General features: G+C 31.7%; 1 protein-coding gene across 5 annotated transcripts in view; it reads right to left on the bottom strand.

Moving 5' to 3' along the window:
- The window catches only part of LOC118203345 (calcium-independent phospholipase A2-gamma-like), a 45,992-nt gene that overhangs the window by 2,917 nt on the left and 28,184 nt on the right, over window positions 1-14,891 (bottom strand). For all 5 annotated transcript variants that reach the window (XM_085814758.1, XM_085814759.1, XM_085814760.1 and 2 more), the window contains 2 exons: window positions 2,715-2,772; window positions 2,441-2,632 (listed from right to left, as the gene is read on the bottom strand). In XM_085814758.1, coding sequence (XP_085670884.1) covers window positions 2,441-2,632; window positions 2,715-2,772 — 250 coding nt within the window. The remainder of the gene's footprint in view (window positions 1-2,440; window positions 2,633-2,714; window positions 2,773-14,891) is intronic.

Below are 14,891 nucleotides of genomic sequence, written 5' to 3'. Positions count from 1 at the left end.
TACAGGGAGATAGGGAAGATAAACAGAACCATTTTCACGCAGTTTCCTATCTATCTCACTATCAATATGCTTAATAGTGATTATGAATGGGTAACACAGAGAATTTTGTTGTGTAAAACAAATGTAACACTTTTTTTTCACAGAAATTACTTAAAATTTCTAAGATTTTCATCTTTTATAAGAAAATCATTTAACAGAAAAAAATTATGCAAGTAATCTTAAATGCAGTCACTGAAAAATTACACATAAATTGAAATTGACTTAATTATGCATTTCATCTTACAACATTTTTTATGTTAACAAACAGCATGCAAACTTGATACATATATTTTAACCCTTTGACGTGCAGTGGTCGTGCCCTGAAACCACCAATTTTCGAATTTTTTTCTTCTCTTCTTTCCGAAATTTTTGATTGATTGATTATTAAACCAATTGATTACTGATCTTTTACCTCTAAATAACACAAAATGACTACAGAATCATACATGTTTTAGGTCTTAGTACTTCAAATCTGATGCCTTTTAAAATTCATTTTCAATGAGACAAAATAACTTTCTTTTATTAATATAAACAACTTTAAATTTGAAAATTTATTCATCGTACATCATGATTTCTATCATAACAATAAAAAATAGCAATAATTACACTGCATATATAAAAAAAAAACCTCTATATGTATGGCATTTGCTATGCGGTTTCAGGGCGCAACCACTGCGCCACTAGAACATTGTGTCACAATGCTCTAGAGGCTTGGTGGTCATGCCTTGAAACCACTGCTCTTCACAATGGCGTCTGCTTGCTTCTCAAATAGGAATGTTTATTTTTACCCAGATGTAGATAAGGGGTTTTGAAACTACAGAGTTATTTTATTACTAAACAATACATGCACCTGCCCAGTAAAAAGGTCTTTCTTTTCCTTCTTTTCCAGACACTTTTCTCTGACCTCAACACACTTGCTACCCAAGCTAATTGTGATTTTATAAATTATTTCCTGTGGTTTAAATTTAATGCAAATATACTTTGCTATAATTAAAAATAGAAAGCACGTAAAGTTTTATTTAAATTAAAAATATTTTCTGAATATTTTGAGACGAAATACAGATAAACTAAGTATGAATGGGGAAACCAATTATCCGTACCAAAGCCAAAAAGACTAAGCCCCCCCCCATTAACATAAAAAACCACAAATTTCATGTGCCAGATGAAAAGAAACTAAATAATGTTGGGCATATACCAGTGAAATTTAGATCCAAGCGGTGTATATTTTTGGCACAAGGAAGAAACCTCATAGAAGATACATGGACAAAACATGCAATGTGGGTCTATGCATGTACCAAAAAGACAAAACATGCTTTGAACAGCGTCACAACAAAATTTGTTCTTCGAAATTTAAAAAAAATGGAGTATTTTTTTAATCCTTATTTAACCAAGAGAAAAATTATATAAATGTTTATTTTTTAATTTTTCTTATGGTTTACTTTGTAAAATAATGTAAAAAAATTATATATAATGCAATTCTTATATACATTTTTTTTTTTTAATTCGTAAATTTCCTCATTTATTGGAAACGCCCACGGAGAAATGTAAGTTTTTTTTTTTCCTACTGCCTCAGTAAGTTTCAAAGTCCCAGACGCGCGGTGGTTTCACAGTGCGACCACCACCCACAGAACAATGGGCAAGAGCAGATTTTTTAAAATTCATATATTATTTATCTCTAGGACCATAATATTCAATTTCTAGAGTTTTCAGTTAAAAAATGATAAAAATAATATATCGCGTGTCAAAGGGTTAACCATAAATGTGGAAATCATGCTTAATAGTGATTATTGTTTCTCATATGTAATGTGTGCATAACATATTATCTAAAATAAATGGGAAAAGCAGAATACTGATTAACCCTTTTATCTCATATCAAGTGAATTCAAAGAATCATAAAAGACACATGATGCAATATAAAATTAATTTCAATGGATAAAAGCAATAAAATCTATTTTGATTAAATTATTTTTACATCTAGTTAGTTAGATAAACTTTTACAAAATTGGAAAATAAACTATCATAATGTGGAAGCCAAAAATAAAACAAACTAAAATTGTATGCGTCATTTACAAATTTCAAAATTACTTACAGTTAACATATACAGATTATCAGCAGAAGATTTAAAACTAAAATAAAAACTTGCTTAAATCTTTTACACGTTAGATGGCTCTAAGATGTTATTGCAAAAGCAAAAAAAAAAAAAAAAAAAAAAAAAAAAAAAGTTTAATTGTTGTTGGTATAATGCATTTTATAAAATTCAAATAAATAAATAAATAATAGAAATTTATAAATAAAGGAGCTACTTATACAACATAAGAATTTAAAAATTCCACATTAAAAGTTTGACAATTGTGCAAATGTTAAGTAACAAGGATACGATATATATTGTTCAAAAATTTACCTGATGAAGGTAATCATCTAAACAATATTCTTCAAAATAGCCAGGTGCAGCACCTGAAGCACGGATGGCTTCCCACATTCTATATCTACAGCTACCACGATAGTAAGATTGAACATGTGGAGGAAAATCATAATTACGGAAAACAAATGCTTGGAGATGTGGAAGATTCATCAGTGCTGAAACAGCAGCTAACTAATAAGAAAAATGAATATAACAATATATAATAATCATGACATTTTAAAATATGTAAACTTAAGAAAGAGAAACCACCTACCTTGGGTGCAAAGTCTTCTTTACATGTATCAATAAGTAGCTTCTCACCAAACGTTTTCCTGTAGGGGGGGATAATACACTCAAAAAAGAATGAAAACATTATATAGTAGAAGTCAAGAAATCCGCAAAGCTTGGGACCAGAGGTTGTGCAGATTTCAGGACAGAAAAGATAAAGCATAATATTTGGACTAAAAGTGCAAAATAAATAAGGCATATTAGATACAATTAATTAAATTATTATATACATTATTGCAATAATTTATTATATGCATTAAATTATTATATACATTATTGCAATACTTTATTATATGCATTAAATTATTGTTACATATATAAATTGATATTATTATTTATTGCATTATATGTACACAGCATCAAGGTTTGCTGATTTCGCCTCAAGCAAAAATTTCCAGTTTCGGATTGAGGTCTTAGAATCACTGTTGCTGTAAAATTTCAACAGCTTTTCTTTATTTTTTCATATATCATACACAATCATGTCACAATCCATACCATTCTGCTATAAATCGAGGAGTAGCACCTGCCTCCATCTTTTGCAGAATTTGGCTTTTTGCATTACCGTCAATGCAACGTGTTTACGTTTTTCAACGATACAAGCAGTAAAATCATGAGTGCGTTTCTTATCTGTTATTGTATTAAAAAGGGTTGAAATTTAAAATATTCTTAATTTATCCACAAAATATCCAGATAAAAAAAAAGGCAGCACTAAACAATCTCGTGAAATAACAAAGCTCAGAAAATACAACGTGAATCGTGAACTTGAACGAAGAGTTGAGTGAATCATCTGCTTTTTTACCTCGATGCAGATTAGAGGGGAAAAAACTTTAATTTATTTCATCTTATTTTTTAAAACTTTTTTTATGTCAATAATTTGGTATTTCCGTTATGATTCAATATTATTTTTGATAATTATGACATCATTATTCGGCAAGTATTTTTTTTTCGATATTTCGTACTCAATGTTGCGGTTTCCGGAACGTATAAACTGAATGATTGTATTTTGAGAGGCAATGCGGATTTCAGGTCGGCGGATTTTCGGTATTTGACTGTACTATGAGTAACAAAGATTGAAAAAAATAATCCACATTATGTTTAGAAATAATTATATTCATTGTTCCAAAACAAAAGTAAATCATAAAATAACAAAATAGTTTTTCAGATTCTTTTAATTTATCTGGTTGCTGCTATGAAACAGAAATAATTCTTATTGAAAAACACAATAGAAAGGACATGTATCTTTACATGTATCAATAGCTTCTCACCAAGCATTTTTCTAAGAAAAAATTATACACTCAAAAAAAAAAAAAAAAAAATCTCTTGACTTGAAATTGACATTGCCTCTCAAAATATAAACATTCAGTTTATAGGTTCTGGAAACTGCAACGTGGAGAACGAAAAAAAAAAAAAAAAAAAAACTCACCATATAATGATGCCATAATTATCGAATAATAATGAGTCGTAATGAAAATACCGATTGTTTAATGATGTCTTTTTTTTATCTGGATATTTTGTGGATAAATTAGAAATGTTTTAAATTTCAGCACTTTTCAATACAATGACAGATAAGAAATGTGTTCATGATTTTACTGCTTGCAACGTTGAAAAACGTAAACACGTTGCATTGATGGTAATGCAAAAAGTGAAAATTTTGCAAAAGATGGAGGCATGTACTACTCCTCGGTTTATAGAAAAATTCTACGGAATTGTGACACGGTCCATGTACGACATATGGAAAAATAAAGAAAAGTTGTTGAAATTTTACAGCAGCAGTGATTCTAACACCAGAAATCTTAGCATGAGGCGAAATCGGGAAACTTGATGCTCTCTTGAAAATTGGTTCCGGCAGTGGCGGAGTGATGGGGTACCAATTTCCAGGACCACTCCAGAGAGAAAAGGGAAATCAGATTAATGCTGATTTAAAAATAGAGAAGTCATGTGATTTCAGCAGAGGTTGGCTGAACAGATTTAAGCAGAGTTACGGTATCTGAAAGCATGTGTGTGTGGGGGGGGGGAGTGGGTAATAGCACCAATCTCAGAGCTCTGAAACCAGTAAAATCCTTATCTGTGATTTACAGGAATAATAAAAATTCCTGGTTCACGAAACAACTTATGACCAAATGGTTCTTAGAGCATTTCGTTAAAGAGGCCATTGTAACAGCATGGAGTTACCATCACATTGCAAGATATTACTGTTGTCAGACAACTGCTCTGCACATCCAGATGCAAACATTTTAACATGTGATAATGTCATGGCCTTTTTTTGCTACCAAATATTACATCATTAATCAATCTAACCAATGAACCCAGGGCATAATACACAGTATTAAATGCCACTATAAATCATAGTTTCTGAAAAATTTTCTTTCAAGTGACCATTCTATTTCACTTTGTGATTATATATATATATAATATATATATGTATATATATATATAAAATCTGTGATTTGTGATTATATATTGTGGTGGCCAAAATTGTGGACACTTTTGGAAATTTTTATGTTTTTGAACTTTGTATGCTTATAGAAGACGTTACGTTTCACAAAATGCAAACTTGTATATATCATTTTAAAGAGAATTTATTACTGAATTCAATACAAAACACAAAATTCAATTATTTGCAATACAAAAAAAGTTAAACGATAACAGTTATCAATATACATTAGATAGTGATGATTGCAGTGAGTTATTAGTACTTAGTAGGGTACCCTTTATTTTTGATTACAGCTTCACATCGACGTTTCATTGAACTGCCAAGAGTTTTAAGCTCTTCTTTTGTTATTATATGATGTCAGGAAACAATTATAGCTTCAATTAGTTCCCTTTTATTCGATGGGCGCCTTATTCGGACAAGAGTTTTCAAACAGTGCTACAAATTTTCGCCTTATTCGGACAAGAGTTTTCAAACAGTGCATTAGCGCCTTATTCGGACAAGAGTTTTCAAACAGTGCTACAAATTTTCGGTAGGATTTTGAGGTCAGGACTGTTTCCTGGCCATGACAACAATTTAATGCTCTTTGTACGAAACCACACTTTCGATATTTTAGCCGTGTGGCAAGGAGCAGAATCCTGCTGAAAAATAAACGAACCATTATTGGGAAAGAGATCTCTGATGGAAGGTAGAAGTTTTGGTTCTAGAATAGTGTCAATGCATTTTCTGGCATTCAGTGTCCCATCGATGACATGAAGGCGACCAATACCATCTGCTGACATGCATGACCAAATCATGACACTAACCGGGTTCTTCACAGTTGCTTGAATGCAGTCAGGATATAGCTCTTTTCCTATTCTACGTCTTACATATTTTCATCCATCACTACCAAATAACGATATCTTAGTTTTATCACTCCATATAACTTGTGACCACTGATCATCTGTCCAATTAATGTGTTCCTTTGCCCACTGTAGTCCTTTTTTTTTTTTTGTTGTTGTTGATGAAAATTAAGATAAGGCTTTTTTCGTGGAATTCTACCTCTCAGTCTAACATCTGTTAATCTTCTCCTGATTGTTCTTGAACTGACAGAAACACCAGCATCATTCAGATCACTTCTGATGGCTGCTGATGATATTTTTCTATCTTGGAGACATAGTCTTTTTATTCTTCTGTCATCAATAGATGTCGTGCACCTTTTTCGGCCTTTTCCTTCTTTGTTTTTTATTGAATTTGTCTCCTGATATCGTAAACAAAATTTTCGAACTCCAGATTTAGTCACTGAACCACCCACCTGTCTTGTAATTTCAGCATAGGAAAGACCACTTTCTTGCAACACAATACTATTACATCTCTTTCTAGGTGTCCAATCTACTCTTTTATTTGATGTCATTGCTTCTTGACTAAATATTAAAAACTTTTACAAAAATTCCTAATTGTAATTGTAGTGTATAAGAAACAGGTCCTCCTTCTACAGAACAAAGCAAAATAATGAATTGTTTCAAGTGTAAACATGATGTCAACTTCTACTGGCAGTTACTAACATTTGATTGGTTCTCAGAACAAGAACAGTGATTGGCCAGGAAAGCTAGACATTACAAACCACTTTATCACTGTGTTTTTTATTTATATTAAAGTACATATAACTTTTTTTGTATTGCAAATAACTGAATTTTGTGTTTTGTATTGAATTCAGTAATAAATTCTCTTTAAAATGATATATACAAGTTTGCATTTTGCAAAAAGTAACATTTTCTATAAGCACACAAAGTTCTAAAACATAAAAATTTCCAAAAGTGTCCACAATTTTGGGTACCACTGTATATATGCATATAATCACCATCAGAGACTGCATTTATTTGTTAGCTAAATCATAGAATTCTGTTTCCCAAGCAACATTAGTAAATGCCTGGCATAATTTATAGCTATCTTCTCTGTTTATTGAAACTGAGAGTGATGACAGCGAATTTTCTCGGTTTTAGGGTAAGTGCAGCAAGGGTTAAAGCAAGAGAATTGCTTTATATTCGAAAGAAATAATAAATGAGGAGGCTTTGCAAGAAGATACCATTGAATGGATGTGTTCAGATGAGGACTGGCATATCAGATGACCGATGATGAAATCATTGGCTCTGTTTTGAAATCACCACACCAAGAAAACGATTCCGACACCATCACAGTTAGCGAACTTGATAAGAGTAAGAAAATATCTTTTAATGAAAGTTTGGAACATGGTGAAAATACCTAAAATTTTTAGAACGGAGCTGTGTTGAATCTACTTCATCGATAGTACATAAACCACACTAGAATAAATGCACTTTTTAAAATTCACTATATTGGTTTACCATAGTGACACTCTGGCGCTAGGTTCACTTAAGAGCATTACATTTCATTCATTTATAACTCAGAACGCATAAAATTTATATAATCTGAAGAATTATCTAATCATTGCCACATGTTCTGTTCAAATACTATAATAAATCTAAAACAAGAAATTAAACAACAACAACAAAAAAAAAAAAAAAAAAAAAGGTTTTGCCCGGACGATTTAATATTTCTCATTCAATTACTTCAGTTCTCACTTCACAACATGGCAAAATCAAAATAGCTATATTAAAAATTATACAGTAAATCTTAAAACACTTATTTCCTCAAATATATTCCAGAATGGATTAACCATGATTTAATTCGCAATAATAAATGAAGGTGTTATCTTTGTTGTTGGGAAGCTTAGTTTCTCTAGACTGGAAACAAATCCACTATTCTGCCAAGTATCAAATGTAAACAAACATGGCCGTCATGGTAAAAATACTTAGGCTTAGCCGCACTTGAAAAACTTTTAAATTGTTGATAATTCTACAGATATTGCATGCAGATTTACTAAAGGCATAAAATCCTTAACCAGAAAATAAAAACAACATAATTTAAACTTTTTTTAAAGCAAAAATTGCACAATTTACAAACATATAAGAATAAAGAAACTGAGCTCACTGAGCCGAGTAACAAACAGAGTAGATATATTTTTGGTGCGGCCGGATTACAACCAAAATATGAGGTGCACATCTACATGTTATAGCAGACCTACGTACAAAATTTCAACATTCTGAGGCTACTCGTTTTTTGAGTTATGCAAGATATGTACGTACGGACAGATGCCACAAAAAATTCTCTTCACAAAGAATTCATTTTAAATTAGTTTTATAATTCTTTTGGGCATAGGAGTCCTTTATTCTGTCCTTACATGCAGATGTCATGCAAAAACATTGTTAAATTGCATTCAATAGCAGTCAAAATGAGTATTTTCATTGAAATATGACACCCAAAATTTTTTGCGATTACAATACTTCCTTTTTACTTCGTACATAGAAGAAGAAATGAAATATTTTATGTTTTATCAATATCACATATTTTTGTATGTCTTTATTGAATATGTCCTTAATGCTTTTAAATATCCCTGTAATCACTAATATTAATGAACAATACATTATATGTACATATATAGTAATAATCCATATAATAAAGTAATAATGTATGTCTATTACTGTATATAATAATTTAATAAGAAACGATGCTGCGTTCACATGATTAAAACTTAAATTTTCAGCGGGTGCGTTGTTTCTACCAATGCGGCATTTAGGTGCACTAAAAATAAAATATTTCCTACGTGGTCATTGTACATAGTTTGGATGGCCTTGTCATTGTACATAGACTGGTGCTGTTCCCACACAAAAGACCACTCAGTTGCTTTTTGCGAACGTTACTTTGTTTACATTCTTTCCCTTGAACGGACCTACATGCATTATTCACCCTAAACGGGATCTCAGAACAATAACATTCTTCCCCCTTTCAAATCAACATTCTCAGCAGTTTGAATAGTCTCTCTCCTCTGCCATTCGATGAATCTTCCAGGACCCATCCTCTCCCCACCCCTGCCTTTTCTGCAATTTTTTTCAAAGGTGGACATGAATCCACGTGCCTCTCAATAATGAACTCTGACGTATTTTCCCTTCAGCATGAATCGGTTTTTCTCGGCATTCTGCCAGATAGACATCTCATCAGTTTGGGTACAAGTACTTGGATAGTTTTTTAAGTAAGAAGGGAGTGGGAAATTTTTGAAAATGGCACCTACATGGCACAGAAGCTATACTGCTGGTTTTAAGCTTAATGTAATTTCACGTGCTGAACAAATTGGAAATAGAGCAGCAGCTCGAGAGTTTGAAGTGGACGAGAGATGTATTCGACGTTGGAGAACTGAAAAAGAACTTCTTAAAAATATGGCACAACAGAAACGAGCCAAAAGAAGTGGTACTGTAAGGTGGCCGAATCTAGAGGACGACTTTGCAAACTGGATACAGGAGCAACGAGGAAAGGGAATAGTAATTTTGACTGTAAAAATTAACTTACAAGCAAAATTTATAGCAAAACAAATGAACATAAATGATTTCAAAGGAGGGCCTTGCTGGTGTAGCAGATTTATGAAAAGAAAAAATATTTCTATGCGTACTAGAACAACAGTCGGGCAACAATTACCAATGGACTGGCAGGATAAAAAGGCATCTTTTCAAAAATATGTAACAGCTATTATTTAAAAAAAAAAAAAAAAAAAAAAAAAAAAAAACTTCTTTGGTCACAGATAATAAATATGGATGAACTTGCTGTGTTAGCTTTCGACTTTCCTGCAAACAGAACTGTTGATGAAAATGGTGCAAAAACTGCATCTGTGCTTACGACGGGGCATGAAAGAACATCATTTACATGTGTATTAGCTTGTGCAGCAAACAATGACAAGCTAAAGCCGATGATCATTTTTTAACGAAAGACTATTCTGAAGGGAGGTTTTCCTAATGACGTAAATATTTTTGCAAACGAGAACGGCTGGATGTGCGAAACAATCATGCATGAGTGGCTGCAAAAAGTTTGGCAGTGTCGTAAGTGATCTTTTTTCCAACCAAAAGGGTTATTGATAATGAATTCCATATGTGCTCATTTACTTGAGTCAAAATTATCAGATGTCAAAAATTGTCTATGACTGTAGCAATAATTCCTGGTGGTTTGACAAAAATCTTACAACCATTACATTTGTCAGGTAATAAATCCTTCACAGCTGAAGTCCGAAAGCGGTGGGAGTGTTGGATGAGTGAACGATTGCATACGTATACCAAAAACGGCAAAATGCGTAGAGCATCTTATGAAGACGTTGCAAAGTGGGTAGGAAGTGCGCGGTAATGGGTAAAAACATTGTCAATAATCTAAATCAAGAAAATGAATGTGACGATCTGGAAGACTTAGATCAGGATTTACGAAATTATTTTAATTCAGATAGTGAAGAATCAGATTTTGATGGCTTCCTATGATGTATAGTTTGCTGTAATTCCTTTTGTAAGTAAAATTTAAAATTTCCTTTTGTCATCCAAATTTAATATTTCGTTGTTGCAACATTTTTTATAATATAGTATGAGTATAACAAACATGGACTTCTTTAGTGGGTATATATAAGTATATACGTGAACGTAAATCTATTTTCAACATTTCTTACATTTATTTTTGAGGTATGGTTTCATTTCATGTATTTTTCTTAACTGATATGTCATATATAAGGACTTAGGTTGAGATTTTGCATCTATACGGCCCACAACGATGTCACACGCAATTTAATCTATTGCGGCGTTTCTGTGTAATTTAAATTTTTTTCCCGCCATTTTTCTCGAGTGCGGCGTTTACGCTGATGAGGCCTTTCTTCCAGAAATTATGGTAAATGTCTCTAATAATGCTTTATTTATTTTATTAAGTCTGAATATTATGATTTATCTTTCTGTCCTGAAATCCAGAAAAATCCTAAAATCTGCACAACCTCTGGTTCCAAGCATTGTGGATACCTGGACTTCTACTATACTTCGAATAGTAGAGATTGAAAAAACAATCCATATTCTATTTAGAAATAATTATATGCATTGTTCTAAAACAGAATTCAATACAAACTATAAAAGAACAAATATAGGTTTAAAGATTCTTTTAATTCATCTTGTTGCTACTATGGAAAAGAAATAATTTTAATTGAAAAACGTAATGGAAAGGATAAGGAAAGTATAACTAAATAGACTGGTGCCTTTTTTTTTTAAAAATTATTATATACATTTGCTAATTAATGTACATCTTTCACATAAAACAAAATTGTATCCCAAATGAGACAAATATTAAAATGGGCTAATATAAACTGTTTTATCCCAATGGAATATTTTTCGTACTTATTCAGAAATATAATAAAGTCCTCCCTACTTATGCGAAACAGCTTTACATAACAACTAAGAATTTAACAGGGTGGAAATTGAATTTACATGCTCATTATCTGCCAGTACTGCCAAGCGATCAGAAGTCACCAACTTAACAATTCATTCAAAATATAAAAATTCTGAAAAATTTCTTGAAACATTAAACTACACCACAGAAGACTGAAATAATTATATCTACGATGAATTACTGCATCATTATTGAAATGGAGAGGGTCTTAGGCTAGCAGTCTGAAAATATTAGATTACAGTCTAAAACTTCAGTGAAGAGATTTTGCTTTTAAAACTTTACAGTTAACATAAAGTTATACAGATATCTTTTGCTTCAATTAAAACAACATCCATTAATGCCAATTGTTATTGCCCAAATTTAAATCTTCCTTCTTCGATAAAACCTGGGGGGGTGGAAAGAATCAGATTTAAAAGCTCTGGCATCTGCATCTGCATTTCATTTTCAGCATAAACAGTAAACAGAAAAATCTTAAAATACTAAAAAAGTATACTAGCAATTGAGTTAAAAGAATATTGCAACCAATAATGATATTTCAAAATCATTGATTTGATTTTGGATACAGAGGCTAGAAAAGAAGTAGTGAAGTTTGCAATTTCCTAATTCATATTATGGGAAATTACAGAAATATATTTCATTTATTATAATTATAAAGCAATATTTGTTGCGAACAACTGTTAAGAGGTGATGATTAAAAAAAAGAAAAAGATTTTAAACAATTTATTTTCTTATGCTGATATGCAACACACTTTTCAACCCTTTGATACCTTATCAGCCTAATGTAGGCCAATATCATTTTAAATGTATATAATTTTATTAACCTAAAGTAATATGTCGTATTCCTTTAGTTCACTAAAACACAAAATGCTTTTAGTTCCATTATCTTCAGCATAAATGGGCTATTTTCACAGATAAATAAAAGATACTGTGGTTGTCAAGAAAAAAATTTAAAAATCAAAAACAAATGAATGCACCGACTTTTGCAAAAAAGATATAAAAGTGGAGAAATATTGCAAATATCCCCCCAAACTATGTTAATAGTCTGTTTCGTTGAAATTGAATTTTGATGTGGCGAAGTTTTAAATAGTCTTTTCTTTGGAAAGTGATTGAGCTTTCAATAATTAGTACAGCCCTAGTTCTCTGATATCTCTTCTTTCATCCAAAATCATTATAAGGATCAAATTTTCAGGATGAGCAAAGAAAGAACGAAATCCATTGAATCAGTGGGTTGATGATTTGCAATAAATTTTGAGGCAGATATTGTGACGTTATGATCGTTTCAAAAACTATGGACCACTTTTGAAATTTTTGCTGGTTTCCATTTTGATCCACAGAAGCATGCAACAATTCAAAATAAAATGTACCCACTGGTTAATTTCAACAGTATGCTTTTCTAAGCTCAAACTTTTGAAAACTTGATTTGCAGTTATCTTGAATATGAAAGTTTATGACTATATGATTTACAGTTATCTTGAATATGAATATTTAGTAGCTCATGACAGAATCAAGAGTTACTAAATTTTCTAAAATTGTACCTGACTTTATGGCAACAGAAATACTAAGCAGATAAAACTGAGCTGTGCTCAACACTTTTCACAGTTGACTTGGGGAATGAAGAATTCAACAAAGCTCAAAGCAAATCAGTGGAAGTTTTTCACAGGCAGTGAGTTTTTCCCCGATTGGTCTACTAAAGCATTTAAGCCCTACAATAACACCATCTAATGGAGGAGATAGGTGGCGGAACTACAGTTCACTGAAGCGTAGAAGAGATAAGCCCTCTACTGTGTTCTCTCAATGCACAATTTGAACTGGTGGATAATACCATTTTTCAAACCACTATTAATTACATTTCCATTCCTCCCTCTCACAGCAAGTTCTTTGTACAAGAAATCTTATGTATAGTCCAGTCCAAGAGCCAAGTTCATCAGCAAAGTCTCGTACAGGGAGAAAACATGGCCGATATATTCTAATTCTTGTTACTGTACGAGGGAATAATAATTCCTTTTTTTTCAGTTATTTGAAAATGCTTTTAATTAATTTTTTAAAATTATTATCATGTTGTCTTTTCTTCCATCAAAGTACAGATCATGTAGAGTCCCCTTAATAAATTGATTCTGCAAACCACTTCTATTATTACAAGTTTTTCCTCTTCTTACTTTGTTTTTGTCATTGGCGAGAAAATTGTTTGAATCAGTTATCAATACTTACATTACAATACACAGAATAGTTAGTTACATAATATTTGATAATTAAATTCACCATTTAAAAATATTTGTAGCAAAAATTAAAAAATATTGCAACTTTTACACAACAATTGCATTTTTAGAGCTTTTTGCACAAACAAATAATTTGAAATTACTGATTATCAACTTTTTTCTTCCTCTACAAATGTACTCCTTTTTTCTTGTTCAAAATTTACATTAGGACCTACAGCTTTTCGATAGTAGTCAATTTAGTAACTAAAAAAACAAAACTGGCAAAAAACATCAAAATTTCATCATTTACCAAAATTCTGTGTGCACTGCATAAACGAAGGGTATAATTTTATTTGAATTCCCCTCCCCCCATTTTGCATTCATCACAGGCAAATTTTTCAGGATATAGTGACAGAAAATAAAGTATTTTTTGGCCCATCTAGTGTGCATCTATTGTTACAGTACACATGCATATAATACACATAACCATATTAAACCTTTGTGGCACGGTGTGCCCAGTCGGGGCACACGTAAAGATTTCCTTCTGTATGCACAGAAAAATTGAATGAAAGAGGACTTATAGGTTACTATACGTTACTCTGAACCTTCTTTATTTATAGTAGATGGCAGTTCAACAGAAACCAGTCCATATATTTTAGCCATGTTTAGTTTTTTATGGCCCTCATTTTTCAAAATCTTCCAGATTTTTTTTAGGAACTTCCTATTTTATTTTTTTGGCTGTATGCTAATCTCCTTATTCTATATTAGTTTTTACCTTGAAATCTTGCGTAAAATCGAACAGTGAACCCCAGGTGTGCCCAGAGCAGGCTCACTGATAATCTGGGACAACTGAGAGTCTGTATTCTTTGTTTCATTTCCTGTTTTTCTTTTTCTCTCTCTCCTCTTTTTTTTTGGGGGGGGGAGAAGGGGAGGGGATATTTGGGTATCAACTAACAAATTGTTGGGGTGATTTTCTGAAGGTCAATGGTAATTGTATCAGTTAGCTGTTTGGTTTTTCACTAGAGCAGTTCTCTTTCGCTTTCGTTCAAAGTTTCGCTAGCACTATGTTTAAGTTTTGAGTTATAGACATTTATTTAATTTTATTTTATAGTTTATAATTTCTAATTGTAGATATAATATTAATTAATTTTTTTTTCTCAGATTTTTAACTATTTTCGAAATGAATCGGAAAGGGCTGACCATTTCTGAAGCACTGAAAGTGCTACACAAATTGCTTTCAGAT

Source organism: Stegodyphus dumicola, chromosome 4 (assembly GCF_044657685.1).
Source record: "Stegodyphus dumicola isolate Sdum_Otavi_A_Nest chromosome 4, ASM4465768v1".
NCBI classification, from domain to species: domain Eukaryota; kingdom Metazoa; phylum Arthropoda; class Arachnida; order Araneae; family Eresidae; genus Stegodyphus; species Stegodyphus dumicola.
The sequence above is the reverse complement of the archived record's forward strand: the minus strand, read 5'-3'. Positions and strand labels throughout refer to the sequence as shown.